The sequence below is a fragment of the Syngnathus scovelli genome, chromosome 4, assembly GCF_024217435.2.
Source record: "Syngnathus scovelli strain Florida chromosome 4, RoL_Ssco_1.2, whole genome shotgun sequence".
NCBI lineage: Eukaryota > Metazoa > Chordata > Actinopteri > Syngnathiformes > Syngnathidae > Syngnathus > Syngnathus scovelli.
Genome location: NC_090850.1, coordinates 15174241 through 15195532, shown reverse-complemented (window position 1 = coordinate 15195532; position 21292 = coordinate 15174241). Strand labels below are relative to the sequence as shown.

The window sequence follows — 21292 nt, the reverse complement described above, 5'->3', positions numbered from 1 at the left end:
TGTACCCAGCCAATAAATGCTGGCCAGCGTACACGCACGTTGCACCTCGGGTTGTCAATGCAGTGCACCTAAACAGCGGCTATATACATCCCGCAGCACATATGGCCCAGCCAGCCATCCAGCCAGCCATCCAGCCAGCCAGCCAGCCAGCAGCAATGGAATCCTCTCATTCAAACTAATGACATTGGCCAAGGCGCGGCACAGCAAAAGGAGTGAGATGACTAACCACAGCTGCTGTCCCCGACCTGCAGGCTTGCATGCCAGCTCCATAAAAAGCCCGAAGGAGGCTGCTGGGTGCAGACTGACATGACTTGCTGGATGTTTGCGTGTGAAGTTCTCCACACGCTTAAAGGCAGCCAAGCAGGTAAAGTCTGTCCAAGAACATACGTGATGGACGTGATGAAGGGCAGATGTGGCATGCGGGTTTTATTTGTTGTGCTACTGACCTCTCAGCTGTTTGCAATTCAACACATCAGAAAGGAAGACAACAATTGAATCATTCCCATATTTAAGTTTTAAATGAAATATTCATTTATGATGACGTTGCATCATAATGGATAAAGCTTCCACGTAAAGAGAGTTCGGATACAGGCTGTTATTCAACTTTACGGAAGGATTATTTTATTAAAATATGACATTAGAAGGGGAAAAACATTCTGAAGTGATCTCAATAGTTGTTACATTCTATTGCACAAATATGAACATTATAGCACTCTGATAGACTTGACAGAAAATCAGTCACGGTTAACCAACTATATCAGTAGGTACAATTTATTGGATGAATTATGAACTGCGTAAAAGTCATAATTAATTAAAACACTTATGTCAGATAAGATGTGGTCAACCAAACAATTTTGTTGATTACATTGCAGATATACAATACAGTATTTATCCATTCAATAAATCTTAACAATGACACACAGTGGCTCTTATGCATGCTGCTCAATCTGATAAAAGCAATAAAGAAATGAGCTATGTCTAGACAAAAATAATGTCCTTGATGTCCAAAAATAATGACCTTGATTTAACAATGTTTTATTCACTGCCAAATAAATAAGGTTGTAGTTTACAGGGTCGTATAGAGCATGCATGGCAGTGGTGGCTAATATTAATTCAAACTACAATGAATATATTGTAAAATTAATACCTCTATCATGTTCTCGATCCAAACTGCATTTTTATCTTTGCATAGAAAGATTTTCCGATTCAGCTCTTGCATTGGCTGGCCTTTGAATTGAAATGTCAGACTGGACAAAGTCGGACAAGTGGAGAGAAAGCGGGGAGTTGTTTATATACAATTTGGCCGCATGGAGGTGCTATTTGCATCTCTTGGCCTTTAATCGTGAAGCTCGCCAATAGGGATTTTGGAACTGGACTGGGTGAGGTGCTTGTTTTTGCAACACGGGGAGATCATAGCTAAGCTACATATGGAGAGATTGTGAGGCAGAGAATCTAATCACTAGCTTGCTGGGCTTTTCAATTATTTAACTTAAAAAAAAGGAGAATCTTCACATTTAGATGTGCTATTGTTGCACAATGTATTAAGATTTTGCTTAATATAAAATAGGGCTCTACTGCAATCAATTTTTATCGATAAACCCAAACCAAAAGTGTTATAAGGCATTTCAAGGTTAGTGCAGTTACATTTCTGCTTTTACTGCTCAGTCTGCTCATGGGCTTCGTCCTTGGAATCCACCACTTCTACGTCAGATGCGGGAGCCGCTGCTGGTTCGGCTTTCCGATTGGACGGGCCGGGCCTCTTGCTGCGCCGTTGGCTCTTGGCCAGCTCAGCCTGCACACTGTGACCATTCAAGCTGAGCCCCTGTAGAGCCTCCAGGGCTTTCTCTGCAGCTTCCGGGTTGCTGTAGTCCAAGAAGGCGCGGTGCTGCGCTCCCTGCCAGGTGAGCCTCAGAGGTGCCGCCTCCCTCTCACGCAGGGATGTCTTCAGCTCGCTGACACGCAGCCCTGTGGGGATCCCACCCAGGTACACTGTGGTCACACTGGGAGGGATCTTACTATGAGTCAGATCTTCACCCCCAGTATCCTCTGGAGTCTTCTCCTTCAGATTGCGTCCACTTCGTCCCTTCCTTCTCCGCCTTTCGGCACCCTCCACCTCGCTTCCTCTACTTTCTTTCCTTACGCGAGCCGGACGCTGTCCAGCGTTCAGTTGTGCCTCCAGACTTTTCTCCTCCTTGGACTCTTCTTGGGCATCATGACGGGCTGCTTTCTGTCTCAGCCTGCGCCTGCTTTGCTTTTTTGGGGGACCTGGTTGCGAGAGAGGCTCGGCCGGAGGGGGAGCCACGCCCAAGGTAACGTCCTTCCCTGCTTGCTCCTCCAGAGCCAGGAGTTTCTTCAGGATGGGGATCTTCTCCAGCTTGTCTGTATCCAGCTGAGGACATAAAACTGGGCAATCTCAGTCAGACTGAAAGAGGGTGCTAGGTATTATTGAACATGCAACATTAAACTTCTACTAGCTAGCTTCTACTGCCCATAAGGTAGCAACGTAGCCACTGGCAGAGGAAATTACCGATATCTACCAAGTATTTTTGCTCATAATACAGACAATCCGGAACAGTTGCATGTCCATTTATAGCAGTGGGACATTTCACTTCCCAAGCAGTAAAGAATAAGACAGCTTTCTTGATTTGTTGCATCTTGTAGTGCATTTTTGGCAGCCTTTGATGCTGACCAGTCCAGACGAGAATCTACGAGGCTATTGTTTTTACAGTGGCCTGTTTGACCTGACAACCCCCCCCAAACACACACACACACCCTGCCTCTGCGGATCCCTGCACACGACGCTTTGATGATCACACGTGGCCTTCCTGCCAGTGAGGTCGGCGGGTCCTGTTTACTTACAAGTTTCTTGAGGAGTGCAGAGGTTTGCACACAATTTATTTCAGACAAAATGTTACAATCGTATCTAATGTGAGACAAATTCTGGAAGGCCATGTTAAATAAAAGAGGGGGCCACAATTTTCTGTCAGTTGTACTGGGCGACTACACAAGACCTCGCTTCAGTGTCATCCCCCTGCCTTCTCCTCAACCACCAATGCGATTGATGCAACTCCCGAGCAGGCTTGCCAGGTGAGGCAAAGTGTCCAGTGTGAAACAAGTGAGAAACATAACACGATTTTGTTTTAGGGTGGTGACATTAAAAATTGTGTTTTTAAAACTGTACACGAGAAACCAGTGGCTTCACTCATTTAATACTGTGGACAACATTGCCACCTACAGGCGAAAAAGCACATTTGCAGTCTTTTAAGGACAAAGCTGGATCGCTCGCCCTGCCCTCCTGACAATCACCAACCTTTTTGTTTGGTGATTCTTTTTGTTAGTTTGCTTGCATTTTTGTGTACTATATTTTTTCCCGTTTTTATCTTTGTTATTTTCGGCTTATTGTTTTACAATTAGCTTTTCAACAAGATGCAGGGAAACAATAAACCTGCCAGAGAGAAGTGTTGCTCCATAAATAAATGAGTCTCAAGACAAAGTGCTACCGAGCTACATAGAGAACATTCATCCATAGCATTGAATAATAATTGCTTTGAAATTAAATTGCTCAATCTCTGGTAGCTGTTTAAAGAATTTACATTTTAATCTGTGCTGGAGATGTTTCCCTTTCGTTCATAACTATTATTGTAAGAGCCTAGAACTTGTGTGAATTGGTACTGCTGTTCAACTTCAATATTAGAGAAGTCTGCAGAAATTCAAATTGGCAAAAAGATGAGATTAAGGACAATTTTCACTTTACCTTAGTCCAAATGACTCCTTCTGGCTTCGGAGACAGGCAGTTTGTTTTAATGACTCTGCTTGGTGTGAGTATGTAGTCCACTGACAAATCATGTCTTTCCATGAGTTCTTCTGGGACGTCCACCACCTGAAGGACCAAATCTGAGTTTAGAATTAATTCACAGATTTTGTTCCAATTAAACAAACAGGGGTGAAGGCATTTATGGAACTTGCATGACATTGTGACAAATCATTAGGTACACCTTCAGTTTCTTGTGCTTGTGATCATGTAACTCTATAACAGGACGAAAACTAAGCTCCTAAGACTGAACATTTACCTTTTTTTTTCTTTTTCAAGAAAAAAGGAAACTAACTTGACAGTCGTGGACGACAGTGACCACCACAGTGGACTCATCCACAGCTCCCATTGAGGCCATCATTGCATACTCCAAGTCAGCAAAGCCTTCTCCTTTTCCAATGCGGAAACCTGGAAAAGGCAGATGAAGACTTTAAAAGCAATTTTGCATAACCGGATACACAGCTAAATTACCACAACAGTCTGCGCATTTGGGTCAGCCTCGCTTCCGGAAGTACATAGCAAAGCATATCAGCTTGATACTTCCTGAGGGAACCATCCTTGATCATTTTACACTGCAATTAGAAAACACCGTAATAAATAAAATAGTTGCTCACCTTTCTCTGACACAGCCACAGAACCAACGACCACAAGGTCAACCTTGACTTTGGCATCCAGATCAATTGGCACGCTAAACTCTTTCACGCCCTGTAGGTGGGAAACGCTTCAGTTATCATGAAGTGAATGGGTGAAAATAAAACCAATGAATCTCAAACCTGAGAGGTCGAGCATATACGCAGCTGTTCTTTGTTGGCCCCCTGCGGAGGAACTATCTTGTTAAAAAGACCAGAGCGAAGACGAGGAGTTGGCACCAATAAAGTTTTGTGTGCCTGTAAGACAAAATTTAAGATAAAAAATAAATAAATAAATAAATAAAACATTACATGCCACTGGGTTCAGAAAACATTACAATCCAACAGACTATTACTGAATTGTTATCGTAAGGGAATCAATTTTACTTCTAATTTGCAATAATATTTGTTTTTCTTGCTGTCGGATGTTTTAAATAAGCAAATATGCTTTTTTGTCTTCTTAGCAAAACATATTCCAAAGGAAGGAGCAGTCACAACAAGGGAAGAATATGACAGAATAAGAACAAACGCTCTTAGGGAATATTTCGCTCAGTTGTTATATATATATATATATAAAAAAAAATCAGTAGAGCTCCCTCTCTCTTTTTTGTTTTTCTACTCTAAATCAGGCTAGTACTGTCCTAATTATTGTTGCATGAAATCTGCTCAGACAAGAGGCCGCAAAATTGCCCTGTCAATAAAATGAGCTTGAATGAATGAGAATATTGAAAGATTCAAAGGTATCATTCTAAACGTGAGTATATCTGAGGTTAACATTGAAGGAGTGAATGCATAATTAATGTTCTTTCTCTAAAAATCCTATGAGAGTAATTTCTGGCCCTTGGTGTGTGTGTGCACCTGTAGTACTTCTAGTCGAGCCCCCTCGAGAGGTTTATCGGGATCCACCTTGACCTCAGTTGCCTGGGTAAACACTTCCAGCTCAGACACCTTAGGGCAGGCAGTGAAAGCCCCCTGGGAGGAAAACAGCAAAGAATAGTGTAGATTTCTGAAAAAGGGCAACTTACTTCCAGTGTGACAAAGCGAGCATGCTGTTGAGGTCTGTCTGGATTTATTTTGATTGTTTGGCTGGACTGGAATTCCTGCAGGACTGTGAGCCTGTCGCATGCTTGAACCGCACCCTGGCCAGTAAATACAAAGACAGGACAAATACTGTAGCAAACGCTGCTGAGTTGATCAGATGCAAATGGTGTCATTAGCAAAAAAATCATTCATGTATATAATACAACTCAGTAGCCAATCCAGCAGGAAATGGCAATACGTTTACGAGCAACATGTTGGTTCTTAAACCCATAACGTGGATTCGGTTTTAATTTTCAGCTTGCCTTAAAATTCGGGATTCTGTGGTGAACGGGCCTGGGAAAGTTAGCCAGGTTCTTGTCTTCGATGTAGTCCCAAATCTTTTGACGAATGTCCCATTTTGTTGCTCCTGGCGAGAAAACCAAAGTAGCGGACTACATAGCAGCATTTGCTAACAGATTACGACAGCGATGCGTCGAGTTTCATTTTACATTGAACCTACCTGGGTTGATTTTTATGAGAGGTTCCATGATGTTATGTGCTGCAGAAAACGGATCCTTTTGACTTTTTGGTTTAAGTAAGCGCTTACACGTGAGATCTGCAAGTAAAGTAAAAAGACAGCAACAGCTGCTGGAAAATGTTTATGCTCACGACGGCGACTCGGGAGGGTCAAACAACCAAGGGCGAAAATCGTCACAGTGGCCTCACTAATAATAATTAAGTTCACAATCATGGTGTTAAATAGAGGCATTATAGGGCACATGTGAGGTCAGACAGCATAGTGAATGTAGTTGTGTGCACTTTAAGAAGATTGTGGATAGTAAAAATACATTTTTACTTTCGTTACTCTACCAAATGACAAAATACTGCAATACTACTGGTGATATACAAGTTAGATATAAATTGGCGTTGCTGCAAAAACACGTGACCAATTTACCGCATTAAGTCAAAACAAATGAGCATCAAAATCATAACCCAGCACGAATGGTCATTTTTAGGCGACAACCTGCAAGTTGACGTTTTGGACACTAGAGGGAAACCTACACCAATAATTTCCCTCGGAGCTTTATTTGTTCGGCGAAGGTGTGGCATTGAGGCGCTACATCAAATCATAAAGGGCAGTGTGTTAATTATTCACATAATCATCCTAGAAACGTGTTTCATTTAAAAAAATTGAAAGCAAACAACTGATGATTGTCACACGCCAGGTTTGTTACTTATATTCCACGCTTCTGCCACGTGTAGCAACTTCAATATTCATCTTTGACATAGCCGGGATTGCATTTTTTTTGTCTCACATGAAACTATATGTATCCCTCTTACAAGCACTTTCATAGTCATCCATACACCCCTCCCTGACACCCCGAGCCTCCCTCTCCCTGTCTGGGCAGGGAGCCAAGCTACACCCTCCCTGCCCCTTTCTCGCTCTCTTCTCTGGATCTCAGTGGCTTCTATACATGTCAAGCAAAGCCTCACAATGCTGTGCGTATAAATCCGTGCATTTAGGAATTTGCAGCGATGGGGCAGTTACCGGACCCCCACTTCTTCTCTCTGCGATGGACCCATTGTCTGGGGCTCTGATGGGGCTGAGAGTCCAGCTACACCTGTTTGGGAAATCTGGAAACATAATACCAAAATAAAGAGACGGGTCTATAGGGAGCTGTGTTTTTGCTTGGGTTAAAACCACCCACCCTCTGCTCCCTCTCCCTTGCTCCCCTCTCCCTCTCTCACACACACACAGACTTGCCTCTCCCTTCCCTCCCTGCTTGTCTCCTCTGCTGTCGGATGCTGGCGTGGTGAACAACAGGACTCACTTGGTTGAGCCGCATGGAGGCACAGGGAGGGGCTCACAGCCCAGGTAAGAACGCAATTCTGCTTCTTCTTTACATTGAATTTAATGCTTTTGTGTCCATTTTGAACATACAACCGGTAAATGGCACATGCTTGGCTCCCCTTTTCAAGAGTTAGTTCACATGTAGGGCAGCGGCGAGCCAACACATGTGATCATTGTCTTCATCGTGCCATGGAGGTTCCACTGAAGTTGCATGCTCATTGCAGAATTAGAGGGCCTCTTTCACGCTTACTCACCGTAGGTCAGCCATGCAGAAAGTGTACTGATGAGAGACAAATTGCTGCACAATAGTGGATGCATTGTGTGAAGGCCATCCGGGGAAGCCCGTTGTGGGGAAGCCTCACAATACTCCCCTCGTTCTGCATTGCATTGTTGATTGTGTGGAAAATATAGTCACCTTAACTTTCATGCTAAGACAGTTTGGAGGTCATCGTACTGAATTGCACAGAGGATCTAAAAAGTCTACACACCCCTGTCGAAATACTAAGGTTTGGTAAAGCAAAACAATTAGACCGCAAGATAAATCATTTCAAAACATGTTCTGCAATTAATATGGCCCGTACATCACAAAAGTGAACAAAGTAATTAAAATAATAATTTATTGGAGAGCGTAAGTAAAAGCAAACAATGGAAACAACGGTGCTAGCTTTAAATCCAGAGTTTTTATTACGTAAAAGTTTCAAAATGCTTTTTGACTTTTGACTATATTTGCATGAAACAAGTCAGATTTGTTTTGTCGGCATAAAACTGAAATCAGCTAGCCAAGATATCCTAGTTAATATTACGTTCCTGTTGGTACGTGATAATATAATGTTATTTATTCATTTATGTAGATTAAATTCAATATTAAAAATATTGATCCATCCAAGAGCGAATCCCAAGCAGCTCCACCGTGACAGCAGTGGGGCACACAGCAAGTGTTAACTTACTGACCAATTCATTAGGGACACCTCTTATCCATTGAGACCCAGTACAAGAGCTACATCATATGAATGTGACAATAAAGACAATATTGCAATTGTTGCATCATGTTATTATTGAGCCGGTCCGATTTGCACTAAAGTATGTGACTCACCTTTCAGTATGAAAGAATGCAGTTTTTATTATAATGCTCAAGTGTACCTAATGAATTGTCCAGTGAGTGTCGAGCTGAAAGTGATGGTTTTGAATCCGTTTATTACATAAATTAACTAGAGCATATTAAGTGTGTGAGACATGTATTGATTCACTGTGCGGAGACACTTTGCTCAGGTTTTGGCAAGAATACAGCATATCATTCTCGTTGCCTTCCTCATTTTCTCATCTCTCACCATCTGTCAGTCTGAATCACACAAAAAAAAAAAAAAAAAATGTCCTAACAGCAAAGCCTCTCAAGCTGCTTTTCTCTATCTTGAGAAGCAGATACAGCAGGTGGTGTGATGTCAGCTTCCTACACAACTATGCATATACGTAATGTCTTTCTTGCATATTTCTGACATGCATTTGATCTCAATATACTCTATAACCTACAGTGGTGTTAATTGGAGCGTTAAGTATTTGTTGAAGTGCCGCTTGATCGAAAAAGTTCGAGAGCCACTACCCTAAATACTTGACAGGTAGAGCTTGGGAACATACTATCTTTTGGCCCTGAACAGGTACAAATATTTACCTTGGACAATTTCGATTAGCCTTGGTGTACAAAGTGTACACAAGTAGGTTATTGCAGTAATTTGACACCGACCATGACACTAAAGAATCAGGCACTACCAAAAAAAAAAAAAAAATCACATTACGAGTATCCTACTCCAACACTGGGCTGAAAAAGCTGTACTGACCCTAAAACCAGCCATGCGAGTTTTGAGTTTGGATACAGAAGAATAGTGAAAGCAAACTACTCATCTCTTTTCTCCAAAACAAAACAAAGTTACAAAACACTTCAACTGTTAACTTTTCGTAGTGATGATTTAATTGATGGAATTGTGCTGAGTCATGAGTTATGATGCACAGTGCAAAGATTGAACCCTATTATTGCTCTATTAAGGTAATTAATTGAATAACAGCATACAAATCACCTGACAAATCCGTTAAAGTGCATTCCCAAGCCACATAAAAACGTGACCTACTCCCCCCTGCTTGTCCCCCATTAGAGCCCAGTAAAGGTACAAAGAAGCTGCTAAAGCCCTCCAGCTCAGGCAACCTCTCCCAGGAGCACTTCCAGCAGCACACTGTAGGCGAGGAGGAGGAGGAAGAGGAGGAAGAAGAGGAGGGCGGCTGGAGAGGACACACCGCCAGCCTGCTGCACATCTCGGAGAAGAGACGTAAGCAGAGAGATATTTTGAATATTCACAAGAACCATCACTGAGGTGCATCCCTGCTATAATACAGATTTAAAACCTATTTCTAAGCCATAAAGTAGCCATTCATCAAACGATCTTCCCCAAGTCCTTAAAAGCCTTTTCATGATTACAGCCCTGTTTAAGTATTCCGGTCCCGCATTCTTGAAGATGGCTGCAGTACAGGCCAAAATGCTGAAGGGGCCTCATTGTGCATCAGTGCAACACCACGCTGAATACTGGGGCAACATGTGACAAGGCAGCTTTTATCTGCTTCACCAACGAAAGCATTTTTCACTGTGACAGCTCATCCTGAGGCTAATGCCTGTGACCCACTGGCCTTGCCACCTGGCAGCACAACTCACCGTGCGTGCCCGAAGGCATGTCAATTCAATAAGAACAAAAATTTTACTTGTGCCGCGGTCATGGACTCGTAAACTGGAAAATAATTGTTTTCCAGAATTAATAGCGCATTGATCATTTAATATAATGTGGGATTAAAGGCACACTGGCGATACTGGAGTGGAAACGTGTGAAACGTGTACAGTGGGCACACATCCATTTGACTGTAGGCTACTCCAGCTTTACGTTATCTATTTGTGGGCTAATATATGTCAGTTTGCACATACACACACGGACACACAAAGAGGTTGTTTTTCCGTCTGGAAGAGAAAGCCATGTCATAAATTATTTAAGGAGAAGAGGGGTGGGAGAGAAAGATGGGAAGGCTAAAAAAAAAAGACAACCAAGCGCTGCACAAAAGGAGGCGACAGAGAAAAAAAATGTTCCATTATTCCTCTGTCATTTTCATCATTTACTCCTTTGGTTTCTCCGGCATTCCTCTCCCTTTCATTTTTGTTTCATCTCCACATGTTATCTTCCTCGTTGTTGCCATCACTACTTTACATTCTCAAGTCTGGGCTGAAAAGCTCTGGACTGAGCAAAGCTCAGCATTGCAATATTAGTATATCGGTGAGGAGACGAGAATGACGTAACTGAACTCCCCATGAGAACACCACACTGTGTGTCTTCACACAGACTGAAAAGCCGAACAAGAAGGATAGTTCACCTTCTTTTAGTATTGCACAGTTTTCTTGCAGCTAGAGTAGACTTACTGTAGGCAACATGGAAACGGGAATGATGGAAGCTTTTTTTTAATGCCCACGCAGTCTGTGGATGCTTTAATCTAGACTTGACAGGCAGACTGACTCACATGGAAACACAAACTCGCTTCCATCCACTTCAGCATGTCCTCCAGTCCTCTAGTAAGCACACAACTAGGAAGGAGATCTGTTGTAGGACACATAGACAAAAACAAGTTGAGCTTTGATGGTTTGTGGTCTTTGTTCTAGTTCATCTCAAAAATGGTTGATGGTCTTCAATTCAAAGCTTTCGAGTTCTTCCACAAGTTGGAAGCATAGAATTGTCTAAAATATATGGGTAAAATAAAATGTAGGTCGGCCACTGGGTCTTGTTCCCTCTACATTATACGACATAACTTTCTTCACCCAGTCGTTCTCGTCCTTCCTCACTACATGTCCGTACCATCGCAGTCTGCCTCTCCTCACCACATCCACTATGGCCTCCACTCCCATCTTCTTTCTCAGCTCGGCACTGTTTTTTTTCTCCCTCATTGACACAACACACATCCATCTGATCATCCTCATTTCTGCTCTGTTTAGTTTGTCTTCGTGTTCTGTTTTCAGGGCCCATGCCTCACTTCCGTACGTCATACTACTTCTGACGCAGGCTGAGTACACTTGGCCTCTCATCTTCAGGGATGGGGCCTTAGATGTTAAGAAGGGCATGAGTTCCCTGAATTTCTTCCACCCGCTTCTCACCCTTGTTGTCACTGCTAGGTCCAACCCCCCATCAGCGTTAAGCATGTCTCCAAGGTAGCAGAAGCTGTCCACCACCTCATACATCTCCCCATCTACTATGAGCCCCTCTTGCTCAGCTGGGTCTGCTTGGGCGACTTCTCCCCTGCACCGCTTGCATTTGAAGGTCTCACTTGCAGCTAGTAGGCTGCCGTTTACTCCGCTGCATCTCCGGTGTACCCATCTCTGACAACCCTTGCACCGGATAGAGTTAGCTTGCACTCCCTTCCCGCAAACTCCACATGGCCATGGCCATAAGTTTGGAATGACACCAGTTTTAAAAAATGTGCTGTTTACCTTTTCTTTGTCGTCCTCTAGAACCCCTGAGCAGCGTGTCCTCTTTGGAAGTCCATTTTGACCTCCTAGATCTGACCGAGCTGACCGACATGTCGGACCAGGAGCTGGCTGAAGTCTTTGTTGACTCTGATGAAGAGAACCACAATGAATGTCCACCAGGTGGGATGCACACAAAGGAACAACCAACATGGCTGATCCAACATTGCAGTGTGACAATTTATTGGTTGTCTCACCATTTTAAGTGAGAAATACTTTTCATTACAAAGTTAGGGGCTAGCAGCAACAAAGGACAAAATAACATGAATGGGAATCCTTAACATTGAGAGGCACACAGAAGAAAGTATTTGTAATTTTCATATACTCAGATATTCCTCACCACATGAACTGATGAAATGCTTAGAATATTTTAAAGACTGAATAAACATGAGGACACATCCCAGCTCAAGGACTCCTTGAAACCAGTCAAGTACAATCTTCTCTTTAATATTTATTAATTCTATGCAATGGGTGTATTTTATCCATCAGTGAAATAAGTAGGAATTTTACACAAGAGAGGAGGGAATCATTTCTTTTGGCTTCATGCATGTATGCCTGATGGGAAAAGGTGCAAGAGATTCCACTCTGCTTGTGCTTCACAGCAGCGGGTGTGTGAAAACACCATCCGCATTTTTCTAAAGGAGGCAAAAATGTCCTCTGTTTTATTCATGACCTGGGTGTCTCATCTTGCATGCGGACAGTGAACTCACCCAGGAGCCTTTCATTACCACCACTCAAGCATTTTAAGTAAAATTAGGAAGTCAAATTCTTCATTAACACAGAAAAAATATTGCTGAGCTATAGAAGATTGATATTGTATGGCAGTACTGCTGCCTAGAGGACTGGAGTAGAATTGGTGAATGTAGCTTCCAAAACCTCAGCAAGGTTTGTATGGCTGTTTCTTAACAAAATCAATAGTTTTGTGGGTTAGTTCGGAGTTGTTGGAAAAGGTTTTGAAAAGGTTTAACTTGGCCTCAATTTCATGTCACAAAAAAAAGGCATTTAAACAAGGGTGAGTAGACTTTTTATATCCACATTTAGTGCCTCAAATCCTTTTGCTACAAACCAGTTAGAATTTCAGATATAAAGGTATGAAGATATAATCAAAGCACAATACTTGTTTTGTTGATGCAAACTGGCATCATTTGTCTGATTCCATGAGTTCATGGCAACCTCAAAACAAGCGACCAGTATAAATAGATCAGCACTGTGCAAATTTTGCTGCCTTATCAAAAGCCTGTGACATTCCGACTTTCGATGTATCATTTGTCTTTGTGTTCCCGAGTGTCATACACACACACATATGAACAGCAGACTGTGCCTTGCAAGGTCACTGTGCTTCTGCAGGCCACTGTGCCTCTAATTAACATCCTGTGGAGAAGCCATTAATCCTAGGTCAATACTCATCCATCAACGCCCTCCTTACCCTGCATGTGTCGAATGGGTGAGGATATTGCTATGGCTCAGGGGAAATTTATGAACCAGCAGTGAGAATGCTGTCCACTTAGGAGAGCCATCAGAAATACTCCAATGGGCTGGGAGGCTGTGACGCACTCTCGTTTTAATTGTTAGTTTCTCCCAAGGTATCACATTGACACCTGGTGGCGAGAAAGAGGAAGGGCATATTTCTGGATTACCGCTCCCACACAACAGAAACGCTCCCATATAGACTAATGAATCTCTCTCACATGCACAAACCTCTGAAAGGCTCTCAGATGCACTACTAATATGAACATGCAAATGCTCTCACACACTACTGAAAGGTTCTCTCACATGACAAAAACAATGTCAGTCATACCCCTGAAACACTCATATACACACTTAGCGAATTGCTCTGATTCATTACGGAGACAGTAAATAAGTACCAACCCGTCATTTGTTTGTGTGTCAGGTTCCCAGCAGGCAATTCTGGGAAAAGGCGGCTACATGCGCTCTCCCTCATGGACACGCTGCAGCAAGGTGGAGTTCCCACGAGAGAGGAAACACCACAGCGACTCGGACACCACCGTGGAGCCCTTAATGAAACTGGAGAGGCCAAAACAACCTTGACCCGGTGTGGGACATGGCGGGAAATGAAGATCTGAGTGGACAGCCTGAGTACCACTGACAGTGTTTTGTTGTGGTGCTGATGAACAGATGAGTTCATGTTGAACTCAGGACACTTAGTAGTGTTCTAAAAAAATTCAGGGCACACACATACACTTCTTCTCTCTCGTCTTGTTTCACTCGGAAGGATTGAAGACAGGGTAGTAACAGAAGCGACTTAATGCCAGGACATGAGCCAAGGAAGTGTGTGATGTGTTGTAATGATGACAATTGCCTAAAACATACTTCATTAGGATCTTTTTCTTTTTCATGAAGTAATAATTTTCTTCATTTTTCAAAGTGATGACTATCTTTTAATTTACATTGGTCCGCCAAAGTCAAGTCAAAGTGGTCGGAAGGATTCAAATGTTGAGTTAATGTGAATTTGCATGAATGCCAAACACGTAATGAAGTGCCAACACTTGACGCAACAAACAAAACCGACAGTTTTTAATCAATAACTTAATGATGTGAATGACTGCGGGAGGGTAAATTAAACATCTTGAAAACTGGGCTTTGGTGTATGCTTTTTTTTTTGTAATGATTTTAGAACTCTGACCTATTATTCATTTGAATTTTCTATTTAAATTTGCAGGAGAGGCAAAAATCCACTATGACTAACTTATGACAAACATCATAAAAGCCCAGATAATGCGAAAATAAAATATTCTAAATTTGGCAGCTAAAGAGCTAAATTGGATTGATTTTAAAAAAAAATCTAGAAATATTCTAAATATGGCAGCTAAAGAGTTAAATTTGATTGATTAAAAAAAAAAAAAACATTGATATCACCTGGTGTAGAGGTCAGCAGCATACGTCATGAAAAAAAAAACGTTAAAAATATACAATAAGTCTAAATGCAAATTTTTCACGAGTACGTACACGATCTGAAGAAACTTTTCAGCAGTACACTAGCATCTGAAAAAAACTTCAGATTGAGAAACAATCATTTAATCTGAAAATATCTTTCAAAATAACATTGATTGATTGGTAATACTGTCAACCAGTGCTACATTGTGCCTCAATCACCAACTTAGCCGAGAGTTGTGGTCAATTTATGTTCTGTTACTCAGAAACATGTTTGTTTGCCTATTCCAATAACACTTCAAATTCCATCACTTCAAAATGCGCTTGCAATATGCTCTCTAATTTTTCTTGTAGTAAAACTCATCAGCGCTTCAACAGTACGCAATCTCTGATCTGTGAATTTATGAATATTATTATAGCTTATAAAATGACACTTAAAATTATATGCAAACATGATCTAATTGAGTTGATGGTTATAGCTTATTTAGTGCACTTGGTGAACAACAACAATAGACGATATTAGGCTACAATTAGTCTTGAAATTCCACTTTGGATTTCAGTGACTTCAATAAATCAATTGCATATGACATAATTACCAAGAAAGGTCACCTGAAATCAGATGGTCATCTTCCTTGACCCTGCATTATATCAACAGCGGATTGGTTTTGTTCCTTTGGCGAGTGTTTTTGTCACGTGTTTCTATTCCAGTTCTTCAGGCCCTCGGGTAGGGAGGTGTCCTCCTCCAGGTCCCCGAGTTCCTCTACAAACTCCTCATACGTGGATTTCTCTTGAAAAGGACGCGGCCCCAGCAACTCCACCATGTCGGCCTTCTGCAGAATCTCTCTTTCCAGGAGACGTTTTGCTACCTGTGAGCCAAATTATTCACTCAATCCGTGATATGCGGAAGGTCAAGTGACCAAACCTGCAAGACGGGCTGGTAAACTTCCTGTTCATGCTCATGCTGAAACCCTGCTTTGAAAAAATTCATCTTAATTGAATCACCAGTAATTGATTAATTTATTTACCAAATTATTCCTACACAAATAGATATTTGGAGGACTACTTTTGTCTACTCTACGCACCTCGTCCTCGATTGTTCTATAATTCTCACCTTGTCCACCATTTCTTTTTTCTCCTTGACAAGCTGCAGCGTTCGCTGGAAGGCGGAGTCGATGAGCAGACGGACCTCCTTGTCGATGAGTTGGGCTGTGAGCTCGCCGAAGGGCTTCTCGGTCAGCACATGACCCTGCTGCGGGAGCTCAAAAGACACCTGACCTACTGCCTTGCTCATTCCAAACTGTACCACCTGAAGAATTAGGACAACGTGACGGATTAACGGAGGCAGTCCTGAGTTTGTGTGGAGAGATATCATTGTGTGCTTTCACTCTGGAAACTAATGTGAGGATTTACATTTTGATTGTGCGTAGCTGCATCACCTGCGCGTAGGCTGACTGCGTGACCTTCCGAAGGTCATCGTGCGCCCCCGTGGTGATCCGATGAAAGAAAACTTGTTCGGCTACTCGACCACCAAGCATCATGCACATTCTATCAAAGAGCTGCTCTTGTGTGAAGAGGTGCTGCTCCTTGGGGAGATACTGAGCATAGCCCAATCCCTTACCTCTCGGAACAATAGATACCTGAGAGAAGACAAGACTCAAGTGATTATCTGACAGTGACAGACAGGACAGGAAAACCATCATATGACATATTCTCAAGAGTTACAAAACAGAACTATAATAAGAAAGACACCTTCAATAACGGGTCAGCATGTTCTAAAAACCAGCCAGTGACAGCATGCCCAGCCTCATGATAGGCCACAGTGGTTCGCTCTGGAAGCTGCAGTACCTGAGATTTTTTCTCCAGACCTGACAGACAAACACATTTCCTTGATTAGAATGGCGCTCAGTAGATAGTAGACATTTCACCACAGTTGATTATTGAGCTGAAGTGATGATGGGTTTGTTTGTTCGGTTGAATGTTAAGCCATTTTATTTATTGGGTAAAATGACTACTCAGGGAGGGTGGTTCAATGTTTATCCTATGGAGGCAATGTACAGCTTTGCAATTTTTTTTTTTTTTTATAAAATGTGCAGCTTAATTACCTATTAGACAGGGCTCAGGCGCCATCTTGTGGTATGCTACGGTATTTTACAAAGCACCTAAAAACCAAGAACACGCGAGTTGCGGGTTATGGAGGACCGAAAGTGCCAAAATAAAATAAAATAAATAAATACACCATGACATGTTTAATTAAAATGTCATGGATTAATTACATGTTTAATTCATTATTAAACATGGAATTAAGCAATTAAAAAATGTGCCATTAAATAATTAAATGCACTTTTAAATAATTAAATAGATGTCTCATTTCCTAATTAATTGTGGAATTAAATAAATCAATGTGTTGGGAAATTTGTCATTACTTAACTTTTCAGTGACTATAGGGAAATATAGTCATTAACAAACTATGGAAGAGCATCTTTGTCGCCATTATAGATTTATATTTTCTTATGAAAAAAACGTTTGTTTTTCGAGTTAGAAGTTGGACTCGATTACTGGGTTTTTCATTGATTTCAAAGATGATATGAGAGACAATTGTTTTGAGTCACGCACATTCATGGCACAAATTCAACTTGCATCTCAAGCCACCATTGTATATGGTCAACTCACCTCCAATGACCCTTTCAACCGCCTGTTCAAAGTGCATTGTGCTTATATGTTGGTTTAAATGGCGTGCTGCTATCAATGCAGCCTCGTTACAAACATTGGCGATGTCAGCTCCTAAGATACACAAAGAATCATCACATTGATACCATTAAACAACATAGATTCCTATTTCTAATTACAGTGTGGGGGTGTCTACACCCGAGACTAATAACATCTCACCTGTAAAACCTGGAGTTAGTGCAGCTAACTTTCTGGCTAAAGCCTCAACTTGTATACTTGGGGCCAACTTTAAAGGTCTCAGGTGCACCTTAAAGATGGAAGCTCTGCCTTTAATATCTGGTGGGCCTGGAGAGAAATTACAACAGTGAAAAATAGCAGCAGTTCATCTCCAAGAAGCACAAATGTAAACCCCGGGAGCTCTATGAAAAACCCTTCGCCAAGACTTGATATATAGCAAGATCACAATACTGACTGGCAATATTTTCAGCTACATTTACTTTCCATGGGTCTAATCCCACCTTTCTGCCATTCAACCTGCTTGTCTTTGTCAGAGTAGCGGCCTGCCCACCTCAGTGTGAAATGTATACCATAAATTAGATTTTAAGATGGGCTTCAAAAGATCAAGAACATGCTCAGTGCAAAGATAAAAGACAACAGTAGGCTGCAAGACAGTCGCCTTACATTAGTGAACAGACCTGAAGAAGGGAGCAGGCAAATCTAATAGCGTTGAAGCTATTTGATATTAAACTGCTGAAAAATCAAATTAACAATGCTATAATGTGAAGCTTATAATATAGGCAGCAGAATATAATGTACCAATGTAAATGTGTCGATCAAAGCGTCCCGGCCTCATCAGAGCCGGATCCAGGATATCAGCTCGATTGGTCCCGGCCAAAACAATCACATTGGTGCTGCTCTTGAATCCTGAAATGGAACAAAAACAAATTAAACACAAAGGTCGCAATAATTCACGAGATGGCAAAGATAACAATCTGCTTACCATCCATTTCCACAAGCAACTGATTGAGTGTGTTTTCTTGTTCACTGTGGTCCCCAAAGTTTCCCCTGCCTCGCTTTCTTCCGACCGCATCAATCTCATCAATAAAAAGGATGCAGGGGGCATTTTTTCGCGCCATGGCAAACATGTCCCGGATCTGACATGGAATGAAACAAATTCTGTGTGTTTATTTGAGGGTTTCTTGATCCATCACAACAACAATTTAATTGCATTATGCATGACGTACATAGCAGAGAATAGGATGTTTGTACCCGGCTTTTGAAAAACAACATGGCAAACAGTTTTTAGGATCTAGGGATGACCGGCCCCTGCACTGACCACATCTCTAAATTCAGAACAAAAACAAGGGCTATCTGTAGTGGAGTAAACCATTTTTGCTTCTGAATTATCAACGGTCCGTGGGGGAGACGCCAATGTTCTACATGATAATTGTGAACAAGTGTTTGCTTAAAACTAAAGCATGTAAACATCAAAATGGGACAAACCCTGGCAGCGCCCACTCCAACAAACATTTCCTGGAACTCCGAGCCACTGACAGTGATGAAAGGAACATGAGCTTCTCCTGCGGTGGCCTTAGCTAGCAAGGTCTTCCCTGTTCCGGATGGACCTGACAATATTGCACCCTGTGACAAGAGACGAGATTTGATCACATCTAACGACGCCAAATTATACATTCCGACTGCCTACTTTAGGGATCTTGGCTCCGAGTTCCTGGTACTGCCGAGGGTTCTTCAGGAAGTTGACAAACTCCAAAATCTCCAGTTTGGCTTCCTCGCAGCCTGCGACATCCTTGAAGCGAACGCCAATGTCGTCCTTGATTAGTTTAGCTTTGGATTGACCCATGCTGAAGATGTTTGCTCGTCCTCTACCCCCGCGAGGTCTTGCCAGCAGCAAGAAGCTGACCAGGACTAAGGTTGGGAGAACACGATACAATAGCGTCCTATGAATGGGCAAATAAGAGGCTGATGTAAGCAGGCTCAACGGGAGATCTGGAGATCATGGGATTGGAATTCTTACCCGTCACTCTCACTGGTATATAAGACAGGTACTTTACAAGTGGAATCTACACCCAGTTCCTCTTGAGCTACTTCCAGGTTATGCTCAAACGAGTCCACACTGCCAATATTGAACCACAGATAACTCTGAAACAAAACAAATGTCAACCATTATAAAAGTGGAAAGCTTATGAGCACTGAACATGTATTTTTTTTGTCAGTCTTTGTTTGGACAACATTTCAGAAATGACACATTCATTGTTACTACCAACCACATCCGATGTGTTAACACCACGGGCCGGAATGACTTTGACATATTGTTTATTGACAACTTCCAGGTGATCAACCTGTGGAGAAAGCATAAGAGGTGCAGTCTAGAGTGACTTTTTGCAAATGGAAAAAAGTTTCTAACAATAGTAGAAAAAAAATCTGCATCTCTTACTAAGCCTTTCTTCAAGTAGTGATGCACAAAGTCCTTCCAGGAGATCTGAAAGCCGGTCTCACGGAAGTAAAAGTAGAAAAATGCAGAGGCCATGCCAGCTGCACCAATTGCAACGTTCCGTACGTTTTTTTTGTCCATTGGAAAATGTTCCTGGTCGATAAAGACGTGAAAATATTTTGGAGATGTGGGCATTTGACCAGTGCTGTATTTTAAAGTGATTTACATATTTGAAGCTGTGAATCTTCATCTGCACCTGAAAACGTTCCCACCAATCTGATTCTTCATCCTTTTTTTCACCTCTTTGTCCTTCATCACCTTTTTTTATTTCTCTTTGCTGCTTCCTACAAGATTGTTGGTCCTTGCTTTTAGCATCTAGAGGTCAAAGAAACAGAAAACAGGTCACACAAAGAGGAAGAACAGAAGCAACAAAGTGTTCCTATTTCCTTCAAACCTTCCTCACCGTCAGATGACGTGTTAGCGGCCCCTTCGCTCTTTGGGAAGAACTTTTCAAACCCTAAACAAATTGCAAGAATACAAAATCAGCGAAAAAGCCTCACCTGACCCCAAAATGCTTTGTCTATCCCATGTATTGTGAAAACACCTCTGGGTGGTTTGCCTGAACTGAGTAAACGGACAAACAGGAATTTGTTTTGGTGAAGTCCAGCACATTTCCTTTGGATCAGTGATGACTTCTGCAATAAAGAAAGACATGTTAAATTGTTCTCTAAGAATAAATTGTACAGTTATGTTTTCTTATGTGTTTATAAAAAAGTTTAACTTTCTTAATTTCTATACATTGTATTGCAGGTAAAATTGAATAGTGTACATTAACAATAATTATCATTATTACAGTATCATTCCATAATATAGAGCATTGAGTTCTAGGTAGCCACGCCCCCTTCATTGCAATATAAAACTTGGCTCAACTTTTTTGGTGCACACACATAACTAACTTTTGAATGAGAACGTAGTTTGCAACTAACAAATGTCAAATTGATGAGCGAGTATTGCTGAGTGGAAGTAAACAAGGGAAGTTCCCACTCCAATAGTGTAAATAAACAATGAACATACCAGAGCGAGACCATCACCATCGCGAAAAGTTGCAGAAATGGACGCGAAGTCACGACCCCACGGCCGCACTGACCGTACCCGATTCTGAAATCGGGAGACAGTGACAGCGAGGAGCCCCATGCTGTCGGCACCTTTGTCTGGGCTTCAATGCGCACTGTCAGAACAGCACGTACACATACCATCTGCTGCGCTGGGGGACAAATGAGAAAACGGAGCGCGTTTACGAAGTCGCGCGAGATTTGGTTACAGATTTGAGACAGGGTATTTGCGCCCCTCTCCCCACCCTCATCACAAACATTCCACTCGGAGTCAACAAAAAAACATCAGAGAATCCGTTTTTCTATTGTAAAACTAG

The 21292-nt window shown here is 42.0% G+C and overlaps 3 protein-coding genes across 4 annotated transcripts; 1 reads left to right on the top strand and 2 right to left on the bottom strand.

The window, feature by feature from the left end:
- Positions 1-595: 595 nt before the first annotated feature.
- mthfsd (methenyltetrahydrofolate synthetase domain containing) lies at positions 596-6156 on the bottom strand. 2 transcript variants are annotated; one of them, XM_049718670.2, is made up of 8 exons: positions 5981-6156; positions 5784-5887; positions 5466-5579; positions 4585-4698; positions 4426-4516; positions 4107-4219; positions 3755-3880; positions 596-2389 (listed from the first exon to the last, which is right to left on the bottom strand). In XM_049718670.2, exons 1-8 carry the CDS (start codon positions 6006-6008, stop codon positions 1655-1657), a joined length of 1425 nt encoding a protein of 474 aa, XP_049574627.1. In that variant the 5' UTR covers positions 6009-6156; the 3' UTR covers positions 596-1654. The 2 variants fall into 2 exon arrangements, with proteins under 2 accessions (XP_049574627.1, XP_049574626.1); XM_049718669.1 differs by lacking the exon at positions 5466-5579 and adding an exon at positions 5299-5412 and having other exon boundaries at positions 5981-6155.
- Positions 6157-6930: 774 nt separating this feature from the next.
- Positions 6931-14188, top strand: dbndd1 (dysbindin domain containing 1). The gene is made up of 4 exons (XM_049718688.2): positions 6931-7336; positions 9457-9627; positions 11838-11975; positions 13744-14188. The coding sequence occupies exons 1-4, from the start codon at positions 7306-7308 to the stop codon at positions 13899-13901; spliced, it is 498 nt and encodes a 165-aa protein (XP_049574645.1). The 5' UTR covers positions 6931-7305; the 3' UTR covers positions 13902-14188.
- A 1185-nt stretch (positions 14189-15373) lies between these two features.
- Positions 15374-21143, bottom strand: LOC125967503 (mitochondrial inner membrane m-AAA protease component AFG3L1). Its single transcript, XM_049718667.2, has 17 exons — positions 20938-21143; positions 20468-20558; positions 20327-20380; positions 20120-20238; positions 19867-20016; positions 19697-19771; positions 19447-19571; positions 19117-19369; positions 18915-19052; positions 18412-18565; positions 18228-18335; positions 17631-17756; positions 17415-17525; positions 16494-16609; positions 16181-16381; positions 15856-16050; positions 15374-15610 (listed from the first exon to the last, which is right to left on the bottom strand). The coding sequence occupies exons 1-17, from the start codon at positions 21055-21057 to the stop codon at positions 15434-15436; spliced, it is 2313 nt and encodes a 770-aa protein (XP_049574624.1). The 5' UTR covers positions 21058-21143; the 3' UTR covers positions 15374-15433.
- Between the last annotated feature and the right edge of the window lie 149 nt (positions 21144-21292).

What these genes read in the sequence shown, in the direction of transcription:
- mthfsd (XM_049718670.2), bottom strand. Translation starts at nt 6,008, where the DNA reads ATGGAACCTCTCATAAAAATCAACCCAG. An exon ending in GTATATGCTCGACCTCTCAG is followed by an intron (nt 4,517 to 4,584) that starts GTTTGAGATTCA and finishes TCCCACCTACAG; the next exon opens with GGCGTGAAAGAGTTTAGCGT. An exon ending in TGTGGCTGTGTCAGAGAAAG is followed by an intron (nt 4,220 to 4,425) that starts GTGAGCAACTAT and finishes TGCCTTTTCCAG; the next exon opens with GTTTCCGCATTGGAAAAGGA.
- dbndd1 (XM_049718688.2), top strand. Translation starts at nt 7,306, where the DNA reads ATGGAGGCACAGGGAGGGGCTCACAGCCCAG. An exon ending in GGGAGGGGCTCACAGCCCAG is followed by an intron (nt 7,337 to 9,456) that starts GTAAGAACGCAA and finishes GTCCCCCATTAG; the next exon opens with AGCCCAGTAAAGGTACAAAG. An exon ending in CCACAATGAATGTCCACCAG is followed by an intron (nt 11,976 to 13,743) that starts GTGGGATGCACA and finishes TTTGTGTGTCAG; the next exon opens with GTTCCCAGCAGGCAATTCTG.
- LOC125967503 (XM_049718667.2), bottom strand. Translation starts at nt 21,057, where the DNA reads ATGGGGCTCCTCGCTGTCACTGTCTCCCGATTTCAGAATCGGGTACGG. An exon ending in ATTGGTGGGAACGTTTTCAG is followed by an intron (nt 20,017 to 20,119) that starts GTGCAGATGAAG and finishes TTTATCGACCAG; the next exon opens with GAACATTTTCCAATGGACAA. An exon ending in CGCAGTCAGCCTACGCGCAG is followed by an intron (nt 16,051 to 16,180) that starts GTGATGCAGCTA and finishes CTAATTCTTCAG; the next exon opens with GTGGTACAGTTTGGAATGAG.